The sequence below is a fragment of the Ctenopharyngodon idella genome, chromosome 10, assembly GCF_019924925.1.
Source record: "Ctenopharyngodon idella isolate HZGC_01 chromosome 10, HZGC01, whole genome shotgun sequence".
Lineage (NCBI taxonomy): Eukaryota > Metazoa > Chordata > Actinopteri > Cypriniformes > Xenocyprididae > Ctenopharyngodon > Ctenopharyngodon idella.
Window position 1 is genome coordinate 13,755,038 of NC_067229.1, and position 27,450 is coordinate 13,782,487.

At 37.8% G+C, this 27,450-nt stretch overlaps 1 protein-coding gene across 1 annotated transcript in view; it reads left to right on the top strand.

Moving 5' to 3' along the window:
- The first annotated feature begins 752 nt into the window (after window positions 1-752).
- Window positions 753-27,450, top strand: part of si:ch1073-396h14.1 (disintegrin and metalloproteinase domain-containing protein 10) — a 29,379-nt gene continuing 2,681 nt past the window's right edge. Inside the window, exons 1-12 of the mRNA XM_051909469.1 lie at window positions 753-886; window positions 4,101-4,248; window positions 4,345-4,463; window positions 4,546-4,701; window positions 12,500-12,579; window positions 13,090-13,209; window positions 16,531-16,623; window positions 18,314-18,482; window positions 24,039-24,199; window positions 25,845-26,016; window positions 26,174-26,318; window positions 27,244-27,427. Of these exons, the coding sequence (XP_051765429.1) occupies window positions 814-886; window positions 4,101-4,248; window positions 4,345-4,463; window positions 4,546-4,701; window positions 12,500-12,579; window positions 13,090-13,209; window positions 16,531-16,623; window positions 18,314-18,482; window positions 24,039-24,199; window positions 25,845-26,016; window positions 26,174-26,318; window positions 27,244-27,427 (1,620 nt within the window). The 5' untranslated portion in view covers window positions 753-813. The remainder of the gene's footprint in view (window positions 887-4,100; window positions 4,249-4,344; window positions 4,464-4,545; window positions 4,702-12,499; window positions 12,580-13,089; window positions 13,210-16,530; window positions 16,624-18,313; window positions 18,483-24,038; window positions 24,200-25,844; window positions 26,017-26,173; window positions 26,319-27,243; window positions 27,428-27,450) is intronic.

Consider the following 27,450-nt stretch of genomic DNA (forward strand, 5'->3'; position numbering starts at 1 on the left):
AAAGGAACTGAGGGGAACCTTTGGTTTGACTCCAGTGACTTGTAACAGACGACGTCCTGGGAGGTGAAGTTGGTGTATGGTGTTTCAGTTCCACAATGTCCTAAAGTAACCTCTGTCTAAACTGATGCCTTCTGGGGAGGCATCTTGAATGATGTCACTAACTTAGATCAGGTCGTGCATTGGTGGCCAATCACATCCTGGCTGGAGGTTTTGGAGGTGGAGCCAGACACAGATTTTCATTCCTAGGAAAGCCTGGAGGCCATAAAACTTTCATTATAGATCATACTGCTTAAATGTTCCAAGAAATTCTTCATAAATTTGTGCTCTCTTCAATACTGTCTGAACTATTATCCAAGAACTGCTGGTTGTCCTCAGTCCAAAATGATATTGTCCATTGTTTCAGGTCTGAACAATGTTTGAACTGGCAACTGTTTCCTTCTGCAAATACGTCGACATGTGGACCGAGCCATTTGGAGCAGAACCTGAGCAGAGCTGGAAATTCAATTACTGTACCACACACCCATGAGAATTTCTGTACTCCCCTGCAGTCAACTATACAATGATTTCTGGACTGTTTCCCAAAAGAAAAAGAAAAAAATCATTTTAAAAGCCTTGGAAGAACATGAATGTGGGGGCCCAACATGTCATTGTGTAGAGCAAACCTCATTAAAGATTCCCATTATACTTCTGAAACTGAATTGTGGTCCTCCTTCAAAACAGATAAACAAGTCTGAATATGCCTAGTTAGTCTAGTTCAGGCATGTGAAACCAGAAACATTCCTAGGTTTCAAGCATCTAGTGAGCTAAGAAAACATGGTAGCCACACTTTTGAGTGCTTCCAAGATTTGTCTGCTTATTTGTATTTTATCTAGAGGACATTTTATAGGTAAGATATCTCTTTATGCTTTGTGTGCAGGTGGTGGGCTTATCTGAGGTCAATGTAAGGACATTTGTCTAGTTTACTAGTTTTTTTGGCCTCTGTCATTGTAGTTTGCCTCAACTTGTCTGCATCAAAATAAGATGTTCTTTCTTACTCAACTATAAGAAAACAAATCATAGTTAGTGGTCTTAAAGTAAGCAACACTATTGTTGTTCATACTTAGGTTTAGAGATTTGAACAGACCACAAAGTATTATACTTTGGCACGTAACTTGACCTGCACCGTTTGTGCTATGGCTTGTGGTGGTGAGGTATGCTATTACTCTTTTGTCACATACTGTTATAAAGATTTTAGTCCAAAGATTATTATCAAGACAGGTAGGTTGTTTTAACTTGAGCCACTCAAAACACTATAGCATTATGTGAGCATTAGGAGCTGTTTACACGGAATGCGTTCTTGCATTTTAAATATGATAAAAAGAAAAAGAAAAAGAAAAAGTGCGGCACAGAACAGGGGTGTCTAGATGCATTTTAAGTAATGTGCTCAGAAAAGAAAAAAAAAGAAGTGAATAGCAGAAATGGCCGACAAACAGAGTTCCTAAAAAACAAACAAACAACAACAACAACAACAACAAATGCTTAAACAAGCCTAAACTGTTTGGCTGGTCTCCCAGGCTGCCCAACGTAGTGTTTAGCTGGGGGCGAGTACCATGGTCTGCTAGCTTGACCAGCTGAAAAGTGCCCCAAACCTCTCTAAAACCAGTCAACAGACCAGCAAATCCACTTTAGGTTAGATTTTAAAACGCGCTTGTGATGCTTGCCCCGCCCCCGACTTCTTCTGATTGGCCCACATTGAGGAACTTTTAACTTGACATTTTAATATATAGTACATGCTATTCATTCTTTTAAAGCTTGTATTGTATTATTTCAGCCTCCCTTAATGTTTGAATTTTTGATTGTTTATTTTATATTGATTTTTTTCTCTGTCTTATGAGTACTTATGCATACGAATATGGACACTAAACATAGATAATGGCTGCATCCGAAATCGCATACTTTCCTACTATATAGTAGGTGAAAACAGGGAGAGTGGGGTAAGATGAGCCATTTTTTACTTATGTGGTCCTCGAGATAAGGGAAAATGAGGCAGAAGTACAATGAAAGTATTTAAAGTAATTTCAGGATGTTTCAGTAATTTCCTATCATTTTAAATGATCAGAATACATCTATGACAAAGGGTTCTAAAAATATGGCTTCTTATAAAAAAGTGTTCCTCTGGCTCAATTTACCCCAGGTTAGGGGTAAGTTGAGCCGAGTCAGTAGGTGGGTGTAAACTGACCATCTAACTGAATCTGAATCAAACCCATGTGAAATTTTAAAGATAATGTACATATTTTAAAAACTAATTTAATAATCAAATTTCCTTTTACAAATATTCTTTGTAAAAATATTTTACAAACATTTCTTTTTTTAAAGCTAAATTAAACAACATAAAACCAACCAAATGAAGTTGAACATTTAGCATCTTTAATTGTTTGCATTTCTGAAACAATATGTTGAACATCAAAGTTGTAACCTTCCCATAAACAGACTAAACAGAGAGTTTGTTGAGCAAAATTAAATAAAAACTAAATAAGAATGAATAAATGTCACTGAAACTAATAAACATTTTAGTCAAAATACTGAATAGTATTTGGCAGAAGGCAGAATAGTTCTTGACATGGTAGTTTTTCTGCAATGTCGACCATGTTAGGCCATTAGAGACTACAGGTGGAAAGATATATATGATTAAACATCCTCTGGTTCGTATCAGAGAAGGATTTGGTGTACTTGTACACTATCCCTATCAAATAAACTCGAAAATAAAGATAAACTAAACCAGTTGCTTAATATTACGTTGAAATGACACCAGTTTATACTTCAGATTTAACTTGAATTCATTGCCTTATGGTGGGGTAAGTTAAAACGCCGGCTCAATTTACCCCACAGCATTTGGCTCACTTTGCCCCATAGCTGCCATTTTAGGAAAAGCTAGCTAGCTTACCAGTTCAGAATAATATTTAGCTAAATGATTTGCATGGTTTTATACGTTGCTAAATCACCAATATGCATCATAAATAGTTTTAGACCTGGACAAATTTGCTTTGAGGAAACAACCATTACATCTGTAATGTTAAAATTTTACTTTGACAAGCCAAAAACAGTTTTTAAAGTAAATAAGCGACTTCCAATCCTCCAATGTGCTTCTCCTTTTCACAGTCTAGCAGAAATGATGGGTGGATCTAAAATATATAGTCACATGACAATAAAATGGTACAGTTGCCAAGATACATATAGTAAATCATGCGCACGATTTAGTAATTTAAGGGAATGAATTAGTCAATCGTGCGCACAATTTAGTAAATCGAGGGAACGAAATAGTAAATCGTGCACACGATTTAATTTTTTTTTTTGCATGCCATGTGCGGGGCTTCGTAAACTATCCTATGAGGCCACGTGAAAGGATTTGTGAATAGCAGTGAAGCGACGCAACTGACGCTGGTAGGTCACATGACAGTAACAACATGGTGGATTTAGTATGTATTTCATTGTGGATTAGTATTTCATTCATACTACACACACTCATACCATATAGAACATACTTTTTTAGCGGCCGTTAAGTAATAACTTATTCAAAATAAGTAGGCTACCTACTCAAGAGAGTGTGCGATTTCAGACGCAGCCAAAGTAGGCTTTATGACTGAATATAGAATTTTGTGCATTTATGTATATTTGTTATGTTTTCATATGAGTTGTTGTTTCTTGAGTTTGTAAATGGAAAATGTTCAATAAAAAAATTTAAAAAAAACTTCTAATTTGACGTGGTGTCTCTCGTGCGCAAGAAAATGCGTGAGATGCGGTGTGGCCAAAGCCACTGGAAGGCAAGTCTGCAACCAAAGCTGCAACCTTTAGCCAAAAAAGCGTAACGGCTAATGCTAACTGGTCAAAGATGCCTGTCTAGTCTAGAGAATGTTATTTACATTGAAAAACAATTAAGAAAATAGTGCAGTTGAAACGCAAAAACACGTATATTTTGATTTACTCAATATATTATCAATATATTGAGTGATTTACTCAATATAATACAAAACTACATTGGGGTTTAGATGTCTGAAGATTTATGGTAAATAAATAAATTGGTCTCAAATTGAACCCTCTATATCTTGATCCAAATATTTCAGAAGCTTTACAAGACATTAGCAAGTACATAAAACACTATGAAGGCCTGTCTTATGACCGAGAGATCTTAAAACAACAACACCAGCGTATCAGACGCGAGACACATCTAAACAATCAAGAGCTTCATCTAGACTTCAACGCCTTTCAAAGGTACCTATGACTTTTCAGACGTCAAGACATCTGCATTATCCAACCATACTTGAATATGCACTTACGAACTTTTATTAAGCACTGACTTCTTTTTAGGGCATTCCACCTGCGTCTCAAGCCAGATGTAAATGGCTTCACAGAAGATTTTAAGGTCCAGTCAGAAGATGAAACTCAGATGGTGGATCTCTCTCACATATTCTCAGGAGTACTAGAAGGTAGGACTTCTTGTTTTGGCAGCCACACAGCTTGTTATCTATAATTAATTTTACTAAGATAAAACTGTTTTCTGTCTCAAAGATGACAGTGAATCCTCATGTCAAGGTTCTGTTGTTGAGGGTCAGTTTGAAGGCTCCATCACAACAGCCAATGGGACGTTTTACGTCGAGCCCACTGACAGATACTCTACCTCCAACTCTGACCACCATTCCATCATTTATCATGAGGATGATGTGGGTAAGTGATTATAAAACTTATTTCTTTCTTCACTTAGTTTAAGAAATTTGCCTTTGAACTTAACTCAATGCAATTTTACTACTTTTGGAGATAAACTATCATATTAATTTACAAAGTTAGTTTTAAAAGTGAGACTTTTGTTTCATGTGCTGTTGTTGTTATTGTATTTGATTTCTCTTTGTGCAAACATGAATTCAATGAACTGCGTGGGGTATTTTACTCCAGTTCAATGCCCTGTTAATATGCATGCGGGAGATGCACGTGTTGCACATTTTATTGATTTTTCCGAAAATATAAATATTATAAATCTCACAAATTAGTATATTTATATCTGAAACTACCATGATAAATGTATTAGAGAAGGTTGATAATAACCTTAATGCATTTATTGTTCAGCCAAGCCATTTTTAAATCCTAGTAGTCTTCTTTCTCTGCCAACTGACATGGAAATGATTGTTTTAAGTAGCAAGCCTGGAGAGCAGAACCAGTTTAAAAGGATTAAAGATATCTGTATACTGTAAAGTAGACTGACATTTACTCAATGTGTCAGTCTGAGACCACATTAAAAATATTATCCTCACATAAAAAATATTATGCAAACTCTTTTGTACAAAATGTCAGATTTGCTTAAATGTCAGAAGCTCAATATGAAATTTTACAGAAAGTGAATAGGTGCATTTTCATTAGTGGTCCCAGACTTTTGTACCCTGAACTGTTTTTGATGTAATTTCTGGGATTTACATTTACTGTCTGTGTGCTTCCTTCACTGGGGTGGTTAAAAAAAAAAAAAAAAAAAACACGTGTTCCTGTCTTTGTATAGCAGGAGGTGAACATTGGCAGAGAGACAAGTGAATGTATAGTCTGTGGATATTGGCGGTCATGTGATCTCATGGTTGAAGTCACACCATGTCCATGTGGTTTCAAGGTTACAAGGATTCAAGGTTTCCCATGGGTCCAGGGGCTAGTTTTTCATATATTTAAAGCTTTGGATATGTTTTTAAAAGGACACCATGTAACTTGTCGCCTATTTTTAGAAACCATATAGTATGCCAGGAACGTCACAATGTATAAGAAATATAAACATAATCTGCATAAGATGAATCAGTTTTAAAAATGTTTGTAATATGAACTAAAAAAAATTAAAACAATGCTACATTAAAAAAGCTGTTTATTTGTTTACCATGGTGAAATACATTTTTTTGGATTAAATTGGATATTGAATTGAATAATTTTTACTGTTAAATACTGTTAAAGTCCTTTTAAGTCAAGTCATTTCACTCGGCGGCCATCTTTGAAACGCCTCTCGGGCAGCTGTTTCAGTCATGCAAGTGCAGCTCCTATCACTTTGAATGGGGAAACATCAAATTCTCCAAAGCTGTTCACCAAGCTTATGATTAAATTTAATATTTGAAATCACCAATGAAGTCTGTCTCATAAATTTGGTTTCTGAACTTTCCAATCATGATTAAAAAAAAAAAATCTGCATTTTTCAAGCTGGACCAGTTTTGTGGGACCAATATTGTGCGTTGCACTTTCTCCCATTCATAGTAATCTGAGGGCACCGTGTTTGAATATCTAAAGTCTTTGATGACACATAATTAATGTGAAAATCTATCAAAACTAAACTATCCATGTATTTTTACAGTACAAAATTAAAATACTTAAAAACATAATCCTCCTCAAAATTTACAGTAAAGCAGTAAAAGACCAGTAAAATAATGTGCTAGAAAAATTTCAAATATATGCACCAATTTGCCATTGCAAATTCTGAAAATGTGACCATGTGTTATAAAGGGGTTTTTTTAAACAGTGTACTAATTTGCACTGTAATTTGCAGCAATTTTAAGTGACGGATTTCCTGTTTGAGCCACTTGATGACTGAAGCTGATTGTACAGACCTGTTATTTATATACCGATTCATCTCATTTTTGGACAATGGCGTGGTTTGTCTGCCATCTGGAAGTTAAAACTAACAGGAAGAGGAGCAGCTTTGATTAGGTTTCACTGCAGCTGGCTGAATAAAGGAAACAACCAATCAGAACCAATGCATGAGAAAGATAGATATAAACAGAATTAGGATGGTTTCCCAGTTGAATTTCATTATCAATTTATTGTCAAATTTATTTGTATAGCACTTTTCACAATACACATAGCAGCTTTACAGAAAATAAAATGTCTTTAAAATCTTAATTTTAGCAACACCAACATCTTGGGTTTAATTCCCTGGGAACTTGCATGCTAATAAATTGCAATAACGTAATATAAATGTAATTTAATATATTGCACTCTGGTTGGAGTTACAAAAACAAACAAACAAACAAAAAAAATCTGATCTCCAGATTAGTTTTTGATTCTGCAAGTGTTCTTGGATAAACATTCCTTTTAATTTCCGCTCCCCTCTGGTGCGGATTTTTTCCTCAATAAATTTAGGCATATTTTCCCCAAACAACTTCTGAAACCTTTCTGCCCTGTTCTCCACATGCACAACTACTTGAAAGAGAGGCACTCAGGATGAAGCCAAAGTCTGGAAGTAATTCCATCAATGGGTCAATGTCCGACATTTACCCTTCCTTCTCACATGTTCCATTTCTCTCTACCCAAACTCACTGATCCAGGAACGACTTTACTAACCTTATTGTTTATAGAAACTATGATCATGTTCCAAAGCGTGATCTGAGACCAGCAGTGGGACCTGGCTGTCCACCTCATTTACATTAAAGAATTCTTATTGGTTGATTCTTGCACACCAGGATGGTGTGATCCAATCACGTTGCTTCTCTAGTTAAAGTCAAGGAACATCCTGACATTTACTCCCAGCGAAACTCCCAGTCGTTTTACACTGTAGGTAAAACTTAACCAGGCTGTTGTGGATGTCAACCACCTGACTTTGCATGAGCTTTTTTTTTTTTTGGTTCTCAGCTCATTTTAAATTAATGTTTAATCTGATTTGTGTTATTCTTGAATCAATAATGAATTCATAATGTAAAACCTTTTTATTGAAGTCTGAAAGTCGGTTACCTTGAGTTTTAAGGTCATAACTCTATTGTTATGTCTGGTTGGGGTCATGATGCACCGCTTTCACAAACAACCAGTGCAGCATAAGACCAAACAGCGCCTTGTTATTTTTTGTAGTTGACTGAAGTTTTCATGTGAATGTTTTTAAGTTTTTATAATTTTTAAGTATAATAATATAACAGCATTATCAATGTGTTTTTTTCTCTGAAGGCTTTGTTGGAGACTTTCAAGTGAAATATTTTTAACAACAATGTAACTTTGAAGAAGGTTCAACTTTCAGTGTCAGAATTTAAAAACATCAAATATAATGGAATATTACTTTTTTGTTGTGTGTATTTAATTGAAATTTGGTGCTTGCAATTACTACTGCCCATACTTGGTATAAAAGGCCAGTTCACACTGAGAACGATGACTATAGCGATAACTATATTAGCACACCAGTGCACAAAACGTTCTGTTTATTGTAAGCATGCGCTGCAGTTATGTGGTCTGCCACTTTAAATGTTCGAGCTCTTTAAAGCAGGATGATTGGCTGTCAATGATTTATTGTTTATCAGCTGGAAGAAAAATAGTTCTGAAAGTGATTTCAACAATATTGTTCCTCTATGTCATTATAGTTGTGGTGTGGACTCTATGAGAGAGACATTATTCTTATAGAATTAAAAAGATTATTAAAACTTTATAGTTATCATCCTTGTTGTGAACAGGCCTTAAGGCCCATATTGTACACCCATTTGCTTTTATGTTTCTAATCGTTCAGACTTTTTTTCTGTCTGGCAGATGATAAAATGGTGAAAAAACAAACAAACAAACAATTGACTTAATGTAGGGTAGATTTGGGGCTGAGCCCTTTTGAGTTGGGCCAGTTAGAAACCGTTAGGAAACCACTTAGAAACCACGCAGAACACCCTAGCAACCAATATGCAATGCGCTAAAACCACCAGAACACCTTAGCAACATCCTAGCAACCACCCACAACACTTTTGCATGGTCCAGCCAGCCCCACTCATGTTTTCTTCAGTACATGTACAAATCCTGTTCTTCCTTGCACATTTTTTTACTTTTTCTTTTATTAGGTTAGCGTCACATCTACCAAAGTTTAGTACAGTTACTAATTATGTCACAATGAGGGTTTTCGACAGAGGTCAGAAAAGATACAATCAAGTCTCTCTTGAGCAAGCATTGAATGCATTGAGCAAGCATTGCAATGAATTTATTATTTCAAGACTGTACAAGTGGGACCAAGATTTTTGCAATCTTTGTCAGAATGTCTGTGTATCATCTAGTCCTGCATTTCTTAGGACACCAATACAAAATATTCTGGGCCTCATTCATGATACTCATTAAACCATTTTTACTTAAATATTACGTTTAATGAGGACATTTCTAACATTTCATGAGCAATTCACACATTTGCTCTGTGTTTTAATGAATGTTATTTTTGAAAATGTATTATATTTATTATCTGAGAAGAATCTCTGAAAGAAAATCAGGATGGTGCCAGAAACCACTAAAACGCAACTTCTGGACACGTCGATTTTCTTATCAAATCAACATTTGTTTCTTCTGGTCACCAAGGCTGCATTCATTTGATCAAAATACAGTAGACAGTAATATTTTGAAATATTATTACAATTTAAATAGCTATTTTTTAAAATGTTATTTGAATACATTTTAACATTTGGTTTATTTACAGTATCTCACAGAAGTGAGTACATCCCTCACATTTTTGTAAATATTTTATTATATCTTTTCATGTGACAACACTGAAGAAATGACACTTTGCTACAATGTAAAGTAGTGAGTGTTCAGCTTGTATAACAGTGTAAATTTGCTGTCCCCTCAAAATAACTCAACACACAGCCATTAATGTCTAAACCGCTGACCACAAAAGTGAGTACACCCCTAAGTGAAAATGTCCAAATTGGGCCCAATTAGCCATTTTCTCTCCCTGGTGTCATGTGACTCGTTAGTGTTACAAGGTCTCAGGTGTGAATGGGGAGCAGGTGTGGAAGTTCAACATGGCACCTCATGTCAAAGAACTCTCTGAGGATCTGAAAAAAATAATTGTTGTTCTACAGAAAGATGGCGTAGGCTATAAGAAGATTGCCAAGACCCTGAAACTGAGCTGCAGCACGGTGGCCAAGACCATACAGCAGTTTAACAGGACAGGTTCCACTCAGAACAGGCCTCGCCATGGTCGGCCAAAGAAGTTGAGTGCACGTGCTCAGCGTCATATCCAGAGGTTGTGTTTGGGAAATAGACGTACAGTGGGTACGGAAAGTATTCAGACCCCCTTACATTTTTCACTCTTTGTTATATTGCAGCCATTTGCTAAAATCATTTAAGTTCATTTTTTTTTTCCCTCATTAATGTACACACAGCACCCTATACTGACAGAAAAACACAGAATTGTTGACATTTTTGCAGATTTATTAAAAAAGAAAAACTGAAATATCACATGGTCCTAAGTATTCAGACCCTTTGCTGTGACACTCATATATTTAACTCAGGTGCTGTCCATTTCTTCTGATCATCCTTGAGATGGTTCTACACCTTCATTTGAGTCCAGCTGTGTTTGATTATACTGATTGGACTTGATTAGGAAAGCCACACACCTGTCTATATAAGACCTTACAGCTCACAGTGCATGTCAGAGCAAATGAGAATCATGAGGTCAAAGGAACTGCCTGAAGAGCTCAGAGACAGAATTGTGGCAAGGCACAGATCTGGCCAAGGTTACAAAAAAATTTCTGCTGCACTTAAGGTTCCTAAGAGCACAGTGGCCTCCATAATCCTTAAATGGAAGATGTTTGGGACGACCAGAACCCTTCCTAGAGCTGGCCGTCCAGCCAAACTGAGCTATCGGGGGAGAAGAGCCTTGGTGAGAGAGGTAAAGAGGAACCCAAAGATCACTGTGGCTGAGCTCCAGAGATGCAGTCAGGAGATGGGAGAAAGTTGTAGAAAGTCAACCATCACTGCAGCCCTCCACCAGTCGGGGCCTTATGGCAGAGTGGCCCGACAGAAGCCTCTCCTCAGTGCAAGACACATGAAAGCCCACATGGAGTTTTCTAAGATGGTGAGAAATAAGATTCTCTGGTCTGATGAGACCAAGATTGAACTTTTTGGCCTTAATTCTAAGCGGTATGTGTGGAGAAAACCAGGCACTGCTCATCACCTGTCCAATACAGTCCCAACAGTGAAGCATGGTGGTGGCAGCATCATGCTGTGGGGGTGTTTTTCAGCTGCAGGGACAGGACGACTGGTTGCAATCGAGGGAAAGATGAATGCGGCCAAGTACAGGGATATCCTGGACGAAAACCTTCTCCAGAGTGCTCAGGACCTCAGACTGGGCCGAAGGTTTACATTCCAACAAGACAATGACCCTAAGCACACAGCTAAAATAACGAAGGAGTGGCTTCACAACAACTCCGTGACTGTTCTTGAATGGCCCAGCCAGAGCCCTGACTTAAACCCAATTGAGCATCTCTGGAGAGACCTAAAAATGGCTGTCCACCAACGTTTACCATCCAACCTGACAGAACTGGAGAGGATCTGCAAGGAGGAATGGCAGAGGATCCCCAAATCCAGGTGTGAAAAACTTGTTGCATCTTTCCCAAAAAGACTCATGGCTGTATTAGATCAAAAGGGTGCTTTTACTAAATACTGAGCAAAGGGTCTGAATACTTAGGACCATGTGATATTTCAGTTTTTCTTTTTTAATAAATCTGCAAAAATGTCAACAATTCTGTGTTTTTCTGTCAATATGGGGTGCTGTGTGTACATTAATGAAGAAAAAATGAGTGCTGAGTGCTGCCAGCAGTGCTGCAGAGGTTGAAGGAGTGGGGGATCAGCCTGTCAGTGCTCAGACCATACGCCGCACACTGCATCAAATTGGTCTGCATGGCTGTCGTCCCAGAAGGAAGCCTCTTCTAAAGATGATGCAGAAGAAAGCCCGCAAACAGTTTGCTGAAGACAAGCAGACTAAGGACATGGATTACTGGAACCATGTCCTGTGGTCTGATGAGACCAAGATAAGCTTATTTGGTTCAGATGGTGAGTACAAAGTACAAAGTACAAAGACAAGTGTGTCTTGCCTACAGTCAAGCATGGTGGTGGGAGTGTCATGGTCTGGGGCTGCATGAAACACACCTCCAAGACGACCACTGCCTTGCTAAAGAAGCTGAGGGTAAAGGTGATGGACTGGCCAAGCATGTCTCCAGACCTAAACCCTATTGGAGGAGCGCAAGGTCTCTAACATACACCAGCTCCATGATGTCGTCATGGAGGAGTGGAAGAGGACTCCAGTGGCAACCTGTGAAGCTCTGGTGAACTCCATGCCCAAGAGGGTTAAGACAGTGCTGGAAAATAATGGTGGCCACACAAAATATTGACACTTTGGGCCCAATTTGGACATTTTCACTTAGGGGTGTACTCACTTTTGTGGCCAGCGGTTTAGACATTAATGGCTGTGTGTTGAATTATTTTGAGGGGACAGCAAATTTACACTGTTATACAAGCTGTACACTCGCCGATCGGCCTGACAAGGGCGCTACAGCGGTCAAAAGTATGAAATCGCTCATAACTCCTAAACCACTAGGTGTATGCTCATGTGTCGCGTATTGTTAGAATCCTTGGCTCAAGATGGACAAAATAATTTTTAATAGTTTTAGTTAACATTAACAACACTGTTAATTACAGCATTTTTATCCCTTGTTTACATACCCTTAGTAGTCGACTCCCATATTGTAACCCTTTAATGTGATTTTTCTTTTTTCCACAGACAGCACTCCCTTGAGAGGCGGTCATGTTGGCTTCTGTGGTGCCGAGCGGCTGCAGCATCTTGTCCAAAACCACCAAGAGGTCAGACATGACTTCACCTCATTTCCAGTTCAGCCCTGTACAGTGTGTCCGTACATTCCCAAATAATTTCTTTAAGAGGTACACTAAGTCTGGAAATAATTCTGAAATCAGATGTTCAGAGCTTTCCGAGAAGATTGCTAGTAGAAATCGTCCGACATTACATCAACGGTTCATAATGTCACTCATTGATTGTTTCGCCCTACCACCTTGTCCTGTTTTTAAGAGTAAAGAGTATTATTATTTAAACAGTATTATCTGTACGATCTATCTATTGTTTTAAGGTCCTGGTTGGGTTAAAGCCATGTTGTCATTTACCCAAAATGGGTGCAAGTTCAACCTGCCGTGTTTTTAAATCAGATAACATGCTTCTGTTATATTTTAAGCTCATGTTTACTACAACACATAATTTCCACTTATTTGGTGGCAGAATTGAAAAACCAGATGTGAACTTTCTCTGTACATTCTGCCTTCACGCCTTCTCAAAGTTCTCCATCTTGTGACCCACAACAGGTACCAGTCTCCAGGTCAAAGCGGAAGGTCGACCAGTCCAAAACCAGCTGTCTTCTGCACCTCTACGCAGATCACCGCTTTTACAAACGCTTTGGAAGTGTTGAGGCTGTTGTGGCTCAGGTGAGTTCCCACAGTGCTCAAAAGATTCATTCAACCTTGATTCAATGTCTATAGGGTGATAAGCACGATATTTTTCCTGTTGACTTTTTCCTGTTGACTCTTGAGTTTTGCCCCTCTTTGGTACACAATCTCCCTGAATTGGGATTCACAGCATGTTCCTTCCTCGATCCCTCTGGAGACTTCTGCGAAATTGTGGTGTTGTGTGTCACCAGTGGACCAAAGCCAAGTTCTTTACTATGGCTGTGAAAAACAAAGGTCTTGAATCTGTTTTGGTACAACTTAATGTTTTGTAACTTTTGTATGCTGAAGATAGAAGACAGGATTTCCACAAGTTACAGTAGCCATTTGTTATCTTTTATCTGACGAGTTTTCCAGATTGTTGTGTTCTGGGGCCTGGGATGCCTGCTTTATGCCTGAGATCACTGAGCTTTTACTTTGGGGGTAGTTCCCATTGTCTGCAAATTATTTTTGAAGGTTACGCAATGTTTTTGTTTTACTGTCCACAGCTGGTTATTTTTATTGTTTTACCAAATCACTGCAAGTACAATATTCCTGAAAAGCAATGTTTCTGCCAAAAGAATAACTGAGAAACACCCTTAAATGAAAATGCCTCTTTGTTATGTTTTATTTTGCTATTTTGCATTTTTTTAATTTGCTGGTTTGTGGGTTGGACAAAACTGTTACATGTCTTCCATATGTTCCATATGTTTGTGCACAGCATGAATGATCAGTGCTTAGCAGAAAGAAAAAAAAAACAACCTTTCAAAAGTTTGGGGTCGGTAAGATTTTAAAAATGTTTTTAAAAGAAGTTTCTTCTGGTCACCAAGGCTGCATTTATTTGATCAAAATACAGTAGACAGTAATATTTTGAAATATTATTACTGTTTATTATTATTATTATTATTTTAATATATTTTAACATTTAGTTTATTTATGTGATGGCAAAGCTGAATATTCAGCATCATTACTCCAGTCTTCAGTGTCACGTGATCCTTCAGAAATCATTCTAATATGATGATTTTCTGCTCAACAAACATTTCTTATTATTATCATTGTTGATATCAATAAGACATTTATAATTGTTGATTATAAATGTCTTTACTTTCACTTTTGATCAATTTAATGTGTTGTTGCTGAATAATGCTATTAATTTCTTTAAAATAAATGAATGACTCCCAGACTTTTGAATGATATTGCATATAATGAAATTTGCATATAATGAATATTTAAACAATATTAATAAAGATATGTATTAATATGAATATATTATATTAATAATGTAATATATAGTTTTAAAATTTTCATAATATTGTGTGTTTAACGTGTGTTTCCCTATTGTGACTAAATTAGTTTAATAGTAATTTAAGTCAACTCAAATCACCTTTATTTATATAGCGCTTTTTACAATACAGATTGTTTCAAAGCAGCTTTACGGTGATAACTGGAAAATTATGCAACAAAACAAAGTTTGTTTTGGCTGTACAGCAGCTCTAGAAGAAAATAGTGTCATTGTCCAGCTTAAGTAAGTTCAGTGTTGATTCATTTCTGTTGTAAAAATCATTAGATATTCATTTAGTTCATTTATACAGCAGCTCTGGAGAAAACAGGGATGTCATCGTCCAGCTCAGTTCAGTTCTCATACAACAGTCAATGCATGCAGTCTAATCAATAATAGTGTTGAATATTTAAAAGTTTATAGTAACAATATACACTATTTTGCCAAAAGTATTGGGACACCCCTCCAAATCATTGAATTCAGGTGTTCCAATCACTTCTATGGCCACAGGTGTATAAAATCAAGCACCTAGGCATGCAGACTGCTTCTACAAACATTTGTAAAAGAATGGGTCTCAGGAGCTCAGTGAATTCAAGCGTGGTACCATGATAGGTTGCCACCTGTGCAAAGTCCATTTGTGAAATTTCCTCACTACTTGCTGAAGCGCACAGTGCACAGAAGTCGCCAACTTTCTGCAGAGTCAATAGCTGCAGACCTCCAAACTTCGTGTGGCCTTCAGATCAGCTCAAGAACAGTGAGTAGAGAGCTTCATGGAATGGGTTTCCATGGCCGAGCAGCTGCATCCAAGCCTTACATCACCAAGTGCAATGCAAAGCGTCTGATGCAGTGGTGTAAAGCACGCTGCCACAGGACTCTAGAGCAGTGGAGACGTGTTCTCTGGAGTGACGAATCACGCTTCTCTGTCTGGCAATCCAATGGACGAGTCTGGGTTTGGCGGTTGCCAGGAGGTTTTTAAGGGGTTGGGCTTGGCTCCTTAGTTCCAGTGAAAGGAACTCTTAATGCTTCATCATACCAAGACATTTTAGACAATTTCATACTCTCAACTTTGTGGGAACAGTTTGGGAATGGCTCCTTCCTGTTCCAACATGACTGTGCACCAGTGCACAAATCAAGGTCCATAAAGACATGGATGAGCGAGTTTGGTGTGGAGTCCTGACCTCAACCCGACAGAAAACCTTTGGGATGAATTAGAGCGGAGACTGCGAGCCAGGCCTTCTCGCCAACATCAGTGCCTGACCTCACAAATGCGCTTCTAGAAGAATGGTCAAAAATTCCCATAAACACACTCCTAAACCTTGTGGAAAGCCTTCCCAGAAGAGTTGAAGCTGTTATAGCTGCAAAGGGTGGGCCAACTCCATATTAGACTCTACAGATTAAGAATGGGGTGTCATTAAATTTCATGTGCATGTAAAGGCAGATGTCCCAAAACTTTTGGCAATAGTGTACTTTTAAATATTAAATATAATTAATATTAAAATGTAAATATTAAATTATAATAAAATTCCACAAGTATAATCATAATATTACATTTATATACATTTAGATAAACTGTAATATCTTGAGTTGTGATTGTTTTTTATAACAGATTCAGAAGTGTTTGTGTAAATGGGTGTAGGTACTCCGGCTGTGTGCCATGTCACAGTGTTCTTCCACATTACCGTGTTCACCCAGTGTATGCTAATATGTTGGTCTTGGCCTGCTCATTGTAAGGCACATCGGCCAGATTGTAACTCACATTCCTTACCAGACACTTTACCCCAGAGTGGTTTCATTCCCTCAGAGGCGAAATGTGCCTCATTCCACTGAGAGTGACTGGGGCAAAAGACTGTCTGGAGAATTCACTGTTGCAACTGAAGCTCTTAAGAACAGTGTCTCAACTGATCAAATAATTTGATAAGACTGCTGCATGAGGCAAAATAATCTTTTGTTCGGTCTATTGGCCTGTTGCTCTTTCTTTCTAAAAAGGTGTCAAGAGTAGATGATGAAATCAGTTAATCATAAGCTTAATGCAACATGTTTTGCAGGTCGCCTCCTACATGAAAGCAGTAAACGACATTTATGACAAAGCTGACTTTGATGGCATAGAGCTGATCAACTTCAAAGTGAAATTCCTTACCGTAAGCTACCTTTTTCACATATCATTTCAGCCATAAAGAGTTATTTTCACTGTCCTCGTGACTTAATGCTTCATCCATGTCCAAGATTTAAAGTCTGGATCAGTGTTGTCAGACTTGACGACAAATCTTGCGACTTTTTGTTTCTGGTTAGCATGTCATACTTGTTCCATTGTCTGACAGAAAATATGTAAATGAGAACTGCTTTATTGGACATTTATATATATATATATACACATATATAATATAAAAATACAGTATGTAAGCATGGATTAGGAGAAGAAAACAGATGTAAAGTGCCGACATTAGGCAGAATGCAAATACGATGCAATGATGTCACAAATATACTAACTGATGCAAAGTCTTTAGTCAGGAATGAAAACGAGGCTGTGAGGGACAGAATACAGTGTTTTCAGTAGATTGTACTGTTGTTTAATAACATACCGATTGTTCAGCTCATGAAACGTCTTTCTGAAAAAAAAAAAAATGTTTAGTAGACAAAAACTCCATTTTAAAAGTTGAGTTGTGAAAAAATGAAATTTCCGTCATTAACTACACACCCACATGTCATTCCAAACCCGTAAGACCTTCGTTCATCATCGGAACACAAATTAAGATATTTTTGATGAAATCCAAGAGGTTTTTTTTATCCCCCATAGAAGCAACGTAATTACCACATTCAAGGTCCAGAAAAGTAATAAAACACCTGCAGGTTCTACGTCAGAAGGCTGACTCAGTATTGGCCGATGCTGCTCACATGAGCAGCGCGACACATGCGTGTGATGTTGACGTAGCAGTCGGCCAATACAATAGGAGTCGGTGTTCTGACGTAGAACCTGGAAGCGCTGCAATGTAAATAGTAGAGTTGTCAAAAGTACCGACTAAAGTACCAAGTCGGTACTAATATTTTTTTTTAAAAATGTGACGCTTTGAGTGCTGTTGAGCGGATTCGTGAACAGCTCTGATTCTCCTTTGTGTTCATGCGCTCAACGGATGTGTCTGTGATTAGCTACAATGATCAACGCTCCCGTGTGTATCTGTGTAAGCGCTCGGTGAAGAGCGTCACTGATGACTATTTACAACATGTTTTTGAAGCATTGATCATTGAAGCCAATCACAGACATATCTGTTGAGCGAGTGAACACAATAGCCAATCAGAGGTGTTTACGAATCTGCTCAACAGTGCTCAAAACGTCACATTTTTAAAATTTCTGTACCGACTTGGTACCGAAGTTGGTACTTTTGACAGCTCTAGTAAATATCAAGGGAGAATGACAGGGGAGAGACTAAATTGTTGAATAAAGTCATTATTTTTGTTTTGTTTTTGCGCACAAAAAGTATTCTCTCGCTTCATAACATTAAGGTTTAACCACTGTAGTCACTGGATCTTGAATGTGGTAATTACGTTGCTTCTATGGGGGATAAAAAACCTCTCAGATTTCATCAAAAATATCTTAATTTGTGTTCTGAAGATGAATGAAGGTCTTACAGGTTTGGAACGACATGAGGGTGAGTAATTAATGACAGAACTTTCATTTTTGGGTGAACTAACCCTTTAAATTCGATATGGCATCTAACCTGACTAAGGTCTATAGCTTCATCTAGCAACATTCAAGCAAGCTTTAGCTACTTTTCATTGAAAATAATTGGCAACAGTGGTCTGGATTGACATAAAACAGACTGATAATTTCAGGTGATCACAGAAGAAGATCCCAGCAGTCCTTTGAGCAAGACTCACATTGGGCCTGAGAAGCTGTTGAGTCTGTTTTCCGAGATGAACTGGAGCGACTACTGCCTGTCTTATCTCTTGACTGACAGAGACTTCAGCGGGGTTCTTGGCCTGGCCTGGGAAGGAAAAGAAGGTAATAATTTAGCCCATCCGCTCTAGACGGCTTCGGTAACACAAGCCACCTCATTGACGCCGCAACAAATGTCACGTGAAGGAATATTATTATACTCAATGGTGGCCAACTGGGCCAAAGGCATTTGCGCCTTTGGTATGTGACCTCTATCCACAGTTGTCCTTGACGCGACGTGATATTGAAGAGAAGTTGTCTGATAACATCACTCAAATCCTAGACACCCTATTGAAAAATTGCAGTGCGGATGGTGGGGGTCTGGGTAGGGAGTGGTGGTCTTTGTCAAGTACTTCTAGGAAAGAGTGTACTCTCATGTAAAATTCAGAGAAACAACCTTCCTGGGAGTTTTTACGTAATTGCATGTGCAGTTTTGAGAATTTTATGAGAAACAGGTGGACAGATTTACTAATAAGAAACTTAAAGACTCCCTGGTCAAGGATTTGTTTTCAGTGACACTCATAACTGTACGAGCAGACACAATACAAGCAGACCAACATACAGTATAATGCAAGGAAGTAAAAAAAACATCTTATAGTATATCAGTTGAATCCCTTTTAACCAAAGCAATAACTGTGTTGTTTGTTCATTGTTTGTAGAACCGCTAAACTGACCTTGTAATCAACATTACTCTCCACAACACAATCAATGCTGCATTCATTCCACATTAGCAACTTCCTTTACATGACAGGACTTGACCTTAGCTGTCGCTCCCTTTAATCTGGACATCACCAAGATCCTGAATTTCATAAATGGGACATCTCTTATCTTCAGTGATCAATTCATTCATCTACCTTGCTGAAAAGAACAGCATTAATTTCAATAGTTCATACTGGTCTAGCTGTTATACATATATAGTTCATACAGTCAAGCAGCATGGTCGAGCTTGACCATGAAACTCTTGCTGGTTAAGCTGGTTAGTTAAGAAGTTAAGAAGCCTGCTGGAGACATCAGGGGCCAGTTGCACCAGCTAAGATACATCTTAGCATAGTTGTGTAGCAACAGTTACATGATACTAAATGTTTATGCATTGCACCATTTAACTTTTCCACTGGACTTATATCCCTCTTTAAACAAAATTATTACAAAAGCTGTATGATATATATTTTCCTGTTTGATTTCTTTCCTTTACACATTTTTCCATTTGTTTATTTAATGCCTTACATACATATTTATTTGTTTGTTTGTTTGTATTTCTCTGTTTTCCTGTTAATTTTTTAGTATTTATTTATTGCCTCATAATTTTAGATGATTGTTATATGTAATTTATTTATTGTTTCTTAACTCTACATAATTTCATAATATATTTATTTATTTTTACCAGTTTTAGTGTTTATTTATTTTTCTGTTTTATAGTATTTTTGCCTCTTAATTTCACATATTTTCATATTTTTTTATTTTTCAGTTTTTATAGTATTTATATATTACCTTTTAATTTTGATAACTTATATACTACTAATTAATGATATACTACTAATTTTATGTCATGATTATTTACATATCATATTTAATTAAAATATTTTTTGTCATAAAAGTTTGAAATATCATCCATAACATGATAAACCTGAAATTAGCAGCTTTTTAACCAAAACTTTTGTTTACAAATTTGTGTGCATGTTATTTCCCATTTTAAGTAAGACCTAACAAACAGGTTTGGTGTAACCCAACCAAGCAAACGATCATCCCACTGGTCCAGTGTTGGTCTTTTCAGCAAGGTATTCACTCATATTTCAACACATTCCTTACATTTTAACCTAAATGGCTCTCAGATCTCTCTGAGCGGATGCTTTCACAGAGGTAGTGCTTTGTAAATCTACACTGGCTCAACTGGGTACATTATCTGAATGTCACTGGGATCTCATACGGCCAACAAACTGAGTAGTTATTGTTTTGATTATTATTGTTGTGGTTGGAGGTGCAGGCCACCAACTGAGATCCTAGAATGTTGCCATGGGATTGACCACAGCGCCCGCTGTGATTGGCTGAGAAAGGGGGTGTAAGTCCACGGCAATGGTGACATGTGACCAGAGAGCTATGCGCACTAGACCTCTGCCCCTGACACAAAAACTAGGCTAACCACATTCCTTTTATCACATGTGCCTCAATGGCAAAGCCCTCACGTGAGGAGACTTCATTAGACACGCATATTAGCATCTAAACACCATGCAAATCCAGTATCAAGTTGCCTTCAATTCCATATGGGATGGGCCTCATGTGTAAACTTGTTAATTCAGATTTTTTTGGACAAGCTTCACAGCGGTGTTGACTTTGATGTTACTTTGTAGTGCTTTAGCATCCAAACATGTTAGGAAATTTGATGGATGCTAATACTCAGATCTAAATTTAACCAAGACATCTGCAAGTCCTACAACAGTCTTTTGGCCTTGTTTTGACTAGGCTTGTTATCACAAATTTACTCTATGATGGAGTAAGCTGCAGGGGTTGCTTTCTGTCAATCATACTTACCCAACAAAGGTGCATTACTCTACTGTAGCAGCTTGGGATGTTGTAGAGTCAATGTTTTTGATAGATGGGTGTAGTATTTTATTTTAAAATACTTATAGTATTTTAATGCATTATGACTTGGACCTTGGACTTGGATCTACTTTAATCCAAGTCTACTTTTAACAAATGTAGTATTGTTTGTTGTATAGAGTGCTGCTGGGATTACATATTTTTGTAGGGCAAAACCCAAAAATGAGTTTTTAGCCCAAACAAGCATTTTAGCCCAAGTCAATGTTTTTTTTTCATGGGTTTTTGGCTAAATTCCTGAAATAAGGTCTGTGGTTTTTAAAGTCTTGTCTTGAAAAAGGCAGTTGCTAACAAGTGGCTAAATGGGACTACAGAAGTTTTCAGAGACATTAAACATCTGAACAGGTAAACTCATCTACTCTCTAGTATGCTTCCACAGCCTCGTTGTGTTAATAATCACTCTTGCAAACTATTCTAAATCAAAGTTTCAGGGAAAATTTTTTTAAATAAAGACTGAAAGAGTTTAATAGCTTAAGGTGATGTTGTAGTCATGCGACCGTGGTATAGTTCATTCATAGTCTACATTAGCTTTTACTACTAGTGATTGTATTTAGGTTTAAAATTTCATAAAAGTTTTATTCATTTACGAAGATTATGATGAACAAAATGTTTAATGGTGTGGTCACATTAGCGAAACTTCAGCAAAATTTAATGGGCAAAGTAGGTCCATTGTCAATAGTGCTGCGAATGCTTACTCAGAGGTCACTTCTAAAACAAACAGCTTTATATAGATAAACACTGCAAAATCAGGCTTTAAGAGTTCAACAAACTTAAGTCCGATGTGAAATCCACTTGGAAATGTTGACCTCACGTGCCCGTCGTGCAAAATTGCAGATCGTGTGGATTCCTTTAAAGATGACTGAATTTCGCCCATGGAATTTCACCGTACAAAGGTAAATGTGACCATACCTTAACAATCGTAAAGTTTTGTTGGCCAGGGGAGATTATTTTCTGCAATAATCCTAAAGCCAATGGAAAAATCCCATTGGGTTTTTGTCAACGGAACCGTAGTGATGCTAACTTCCGGGTTGGCCTTCAAAAATACATCATCACTGCAGCACTCTTTTGGCCTAGTACAATAAACCCTAAAGCTATAAATATTCCCATAGTCCTCGGGTATCGAGTCCTACTTTTGCAACTTTTAAACACTACCTTGTAGTTGGTTTGGGCTTTTTACTGATTGTTTCGCAGTGTATAACCCTAGATTATGATGGCTTCTCTCAAGTGACTGTGTTGTGGTGCCAATCAACAGCCTTGTGTCCTAAAAACCTTGTGACAAAAATGGCTCCTTGCAAGTCCAGTGGAAAAAGAGCCTGATATAGCAACTGTGAAAGGCAGCAACGTCCCTGAGGCACCATCCTGGTCACCTTACATGTTGTTGAATGAGTTCATCATTCTGTAAAGCTGCCTGTGAACTAGAGTACAGTTCACCTTCATTTCATTTGGCCCTGTTCTTAGTCAGTTGGGATGAGTAAGCTCTGCAACCATGCACTGCATTCATATTCCATTACCTAATTGAATATAGCTCACATAGTTGGTTTAATGTATTTATCAGGACCACACCATTCTCCTTCTAATAGCACTATTGCTGGTTAGACATGGTCTGCAAGACCTTAAAATTTCAAAGCGTAGATTATTTCTTATAGTAATAATGGTAACACTTTATTTTAGGGTATTTTAACTAGTTGCTTATTAGCATGCATATTACTAGAATATTGGCTGTTTATTAGTACTTATTAAGCACATATTATTCCTTATTCTACATGACCTTATTCTGCATTTTTCATCCTACCCAATATCTAAACTTAACAACTAACTTACTAACTATTAATAAGCAGTAAATTAGGTATTTATTAAGGGAAAAGTCGTAATTAATAGTTTATATGTGTTCCCTATACTAAAGTGTTACCGTAATAACATATAAAGTTTAATAATCCAGACATACAATAATAATAACAATTTATAATAAACTATTATATAATAATACATCCTTTTCTCAGTCAGTTGGTTTAGCTGTCATTAGGAATTTTTAGACATTTATTTTAAAACATTTTAAAACTTCTGTGTCTCTTAATTAGAACCAGTTACAAGTGACTCAGCAATTTAAATGAAGACCTATTCCTCATGTGAGAAGTGTGGCGTACATGAGATACAGATGACGACCATAAAACCTCTATAAACACACAGTTCACATAAGTTTTATGTTTAACCAGTTTATCCAGCCACAATGTATGGTCCTTGTAAATCCCCCCCGATAGGCGCAAAAAAAATAAAACCCAGCAGCCTGGTTGTGAACACAAATCTAACAACATCTGAGGAAGACATACGCTTGACCTTTGATTTTGTCAGACTAAAAGTTCACAGTCTGGATTAAAACAATCCAGGACTTGGGACTTTGATGGACCAGCTGATCTTGACCAACTACAAGCCTAACCCCTCTTACCACCCACCAGCAGACTTGAGTCAGTGATGATGTAATTGGTTAGTGCTGTGCGAAAAAGTCCAGCTGTTTGTGATCAGCAGTAAAATTGTCTGTTGGCTTTATATAAGTTTGAAACACACGGGAGCTCATATGAGAAAAGCAACTCTGCTAGGGGTTTCTTCTCATTCTCTACAGTATGTAAATCATGACAGAAGATATTTAGCCAACCTAAACTCCACCGACACATTGATTTCCAAGAAACTTGTGAACTTGTGAGAGTTTGCGGAGCTAAAACACAAATTCAAACTCAAGAAAAATGTCCTGCGTCAATCTAATATTTGCTTTAACATAGGGGTGTCCAAACTCGGCCCTGGAGGGCCACTATCCTGCAGAGTTTACCTCTAACATGCCTCAACACACCTGCCTGGAAGTTTCTAATATGCCTAGTAAGACCTTGATTAGCTGGTTCCAGTGTGTTTAATTGGGGTTAGAGCTAAACTTACAGGATTGGACACCCCTGCTTTAACACATGTGCCTGAAGTTAGCATATTCATTATTGTGGACTGATTTTTTTTTTTAGTTTAAATATTACTTTCTCTGATTCTCAGATGACTGGGGAGGAATCTGCTCTGAGATGATCATGAAGGATGGTCGCAATTGCAGCCATAACACTGGTTTAATAACCCTTCAGAACTATGGCTCCTACCTTTCTCCCAAACTCGTGCACCTGACCTTTGCCCATGAGTTGGGCCATAGTCTTGGAGCCCCTGTGAGTATGTCTGCCTTTGCTGTCACCACCAGCTGGTTGATATCACCGACAAACCTCTGTCAGTTTAATTAATAGTTAAAATCAATGTAGGAATGATTAACACCAGATTTGCACATCAAATATGGCTGCAATCTTCATTGGCTTTGTTCGTTTTGTTTTGAAAATGCTTGCTGCTACGCTGTTGCCAAATGCTAGCTGGCTTTAGCATAGCATGTCACATTAAAGAACATTATCGGCATGCTGCATATCTAAATGCCTTGTAATGATTGGTGAACTTTTCCAGCTGTAGCAACCATGTTCTTCACACTTCCTAGGACTCTTTGGCAGATTAGTTCTGCGCTTCTCTGGCTGTCCACGTTCCCTTTACATGTTAAGTCACATTTGACAGCAGAGGGCTGACAAGCATGGCTCATTGTTTCCAGACTGAATTTGGGATGCAGAGCAGATTAGGATCCACATCACCTGTGATTTATGGGAGGCCTGGGAAAGGGGCCAATGCCCTTTGGCCCAGCTATCTCATTACATTCCTGGAGCTACAGAGCTTGTGTGAATGAAAAGCTTAATTTGTATACCCGGAAGTAGTTGTATAACTACTTCACAGCCATGGAAATGTAGATATTATCAACAGCAATCAAGTAAAAATAAAATTAATATTACACATAATAATATTTTAATATTTTATATTTTATTATTTAAAAAATTACTACTACAACTACTGTTACTAATAATAATAAATATAAAATAAAATGACAAGCAACACAACACTATAGTGTGTGCTTAATTTGTATACCTGTAACTACTTTATAATCATGGAAATATATAAATTAATCAATGCCAATCATGTAAAAAATAATATGAATATTATATATAATAATATTTTATACATTTGCATTTTTTAAAATCATCAATAATAAGTATCCTTTTATGTATATATTTTAAAAAAAAGACAATTTACATTATATTTTACATGGCTTATTACAGGACTGAAACTCATGTAAATGCTCAGTTTTAGGCTAGTTAATAAGTGTTGTCTGCAGTCAAATATGTATAAAAACTGTATAACTTGGGCCAATAACTATATAGTATTAAAAAAATAATGCTTGTACATCTGTTGTTGCAACTGTTCAACTGTTCCAATGGAGAATGGCAACTAACTAGTAGGTAATTTGATCCTGATCCTGATTCTGATCTAGAATGTTTTACTAGTGATGCACTGATTCCTATTCTGATTCCGATTACCGCTGTACACAAAGCAGTACTGCGCTTATAAACACTAGGAGGTAAGAGGAAAAGAAAATATCATTAAAACTTTTTTATCATTGAAATACAAATTCAATGTTTGTATTTTTCTTCCTATGTTTCAAGCATTGCAAACAGTGCGCTTGCTGTACCTTGCTCTGTTGGCGCGTCTGTGTTCTCTTCTTTGTGTCCGTCTTCAGCGTGTCACATCTCTGGCCTGTGTTAAAGTCCTGTTTACAGACTTCATAATATTCCACACAAATGACCATTTGGGAAATGATTGCAATGCAGTTTGTGTGCAAGTCCAGAACAGAGATTGGCCAAAATAAAACTAAAAACCATTTATGGCCGGTCAGCCGGTGCATCTCTAAGGTTTACGTTTTACTTTCTGTTTTGTCTGTGGCAGCACGATGAGGGTTCTGACTGTGGAGGCCTGAAGATCACTGGTGGCAAAGGAAGGTTCTTGATGTTCCCTCAAGCCACCAACAAGATTGAGGAGAACAGCGACAAGTTCTCCCCTTGCAGCCTGCGGCGCATGAGTCACATTCTGAATGAAAAGAAGGACAGATGCTTTGTAGGTAAGACGCGTGACTAAATTCTAGGATGGGATGGATATGCTAATGAACGTTAGCTTGTCTCAGTCCTAAATCATTCCTACAATGGGGCTTATCTCCATGACTTCATGGTGTGAGGTAAACCTAACTGACTGGAGATGTACCGGTTTTGTCTTGTCAGTTAGTGAGCAGCCCATATGTGGGAACCGCATCGTAGAAGAGGGTGAGGAGTGCGACGTGGGCCACGATGAAAGTGACCCATGCTGCTACAGCTCGAAGGAACCTTCAGGCATTGAATGTCGACTGAAGCCTGAAAAACAATGCAGGTTTGCATCTGTCCATTTTGTGTCAGGAGGATGACCTGTGGACTTTTTGGACGAATTAAATTTCTTCACTCTAAGGTCCCAAAATAGCAACCATTAGTCAACCCTTGCGGTCCACAAGACCCTGCCTTGGTGATGTAAAGTCACATCAACTGTTGGATAACAGACCACCGCCACAGAGGGGGCTTTCCAAAAGGATGTATCAATGGTGCTGGGGTGATATTAAAGGGATAGTTCACCCAAAAATGAAAATTCTGTCATCATTTACTCACCCTCAAGTTGTTCTTCAAAATATCTTCCTTTGTGTTCAGCAGAACAAAGAAATTTATACAGGTTTGGAACAACCTAAGGGTGAGTAAATGATGACAGAATTTTCATTTTTGGGTGAAATATCACTTTAGGCTCTCTTTTGATAAAATGACAAATGGGAGACCTTACACCAGGAGTGTCTGGTCCTGCTCCTGGAGTTGCCACCTTCCTGGAAAGTTTAGCTCCAATCTTAATTTGACAGCTGAACCAGCTAATCAAGGTCTTCCGGATAATTTGAAACTAATTTGAGACACCCTGCCGTAGGGCAAGGGTGTCTAGTCATACTTTTGGAGGACTATCTTCTTGTAAAGTTTAGCTCCAACCCTAGTTAAACATACCTGAACCACCAAAATTAAGGTCTTCAGAATTACTCGAAATGTCTTGGAGGGTTGGAGCTAAACTCTTCAGGAAGGTGGCCCTGCAGGATCTGGGTTGGACACCCCTTCCGTAGGGTCTTGTGGACTACATGGAAACATGCAAATAAAGGCTACATCAACAGCACCATTTGGGATAGGTTCTAAGAATGTCTGAACTTATCATAGTTTTTCAGGTCCACCAAACCTAACTTCTTGAAGTCGATCATTGGTAAATATTTACCTTACAGTTATAACTATCTCAGTCCTAGCCAGGGTCTGTGCTGCAGCTCCCATTGTGTCTTCAAGCAAGCTGGGCTGATGTGTGAACGCCACTCTGAGTGTCGCAACCAAAGTGTATGCTCCGGTTCCTCTGCTGTTTGTCCAGAACCTCCTGCCAAGCCAGACAGGACAATATGCAGTGATGGCACACGTATCTGTTTCAGTGGGGTACAATCTTATATTCTTATATC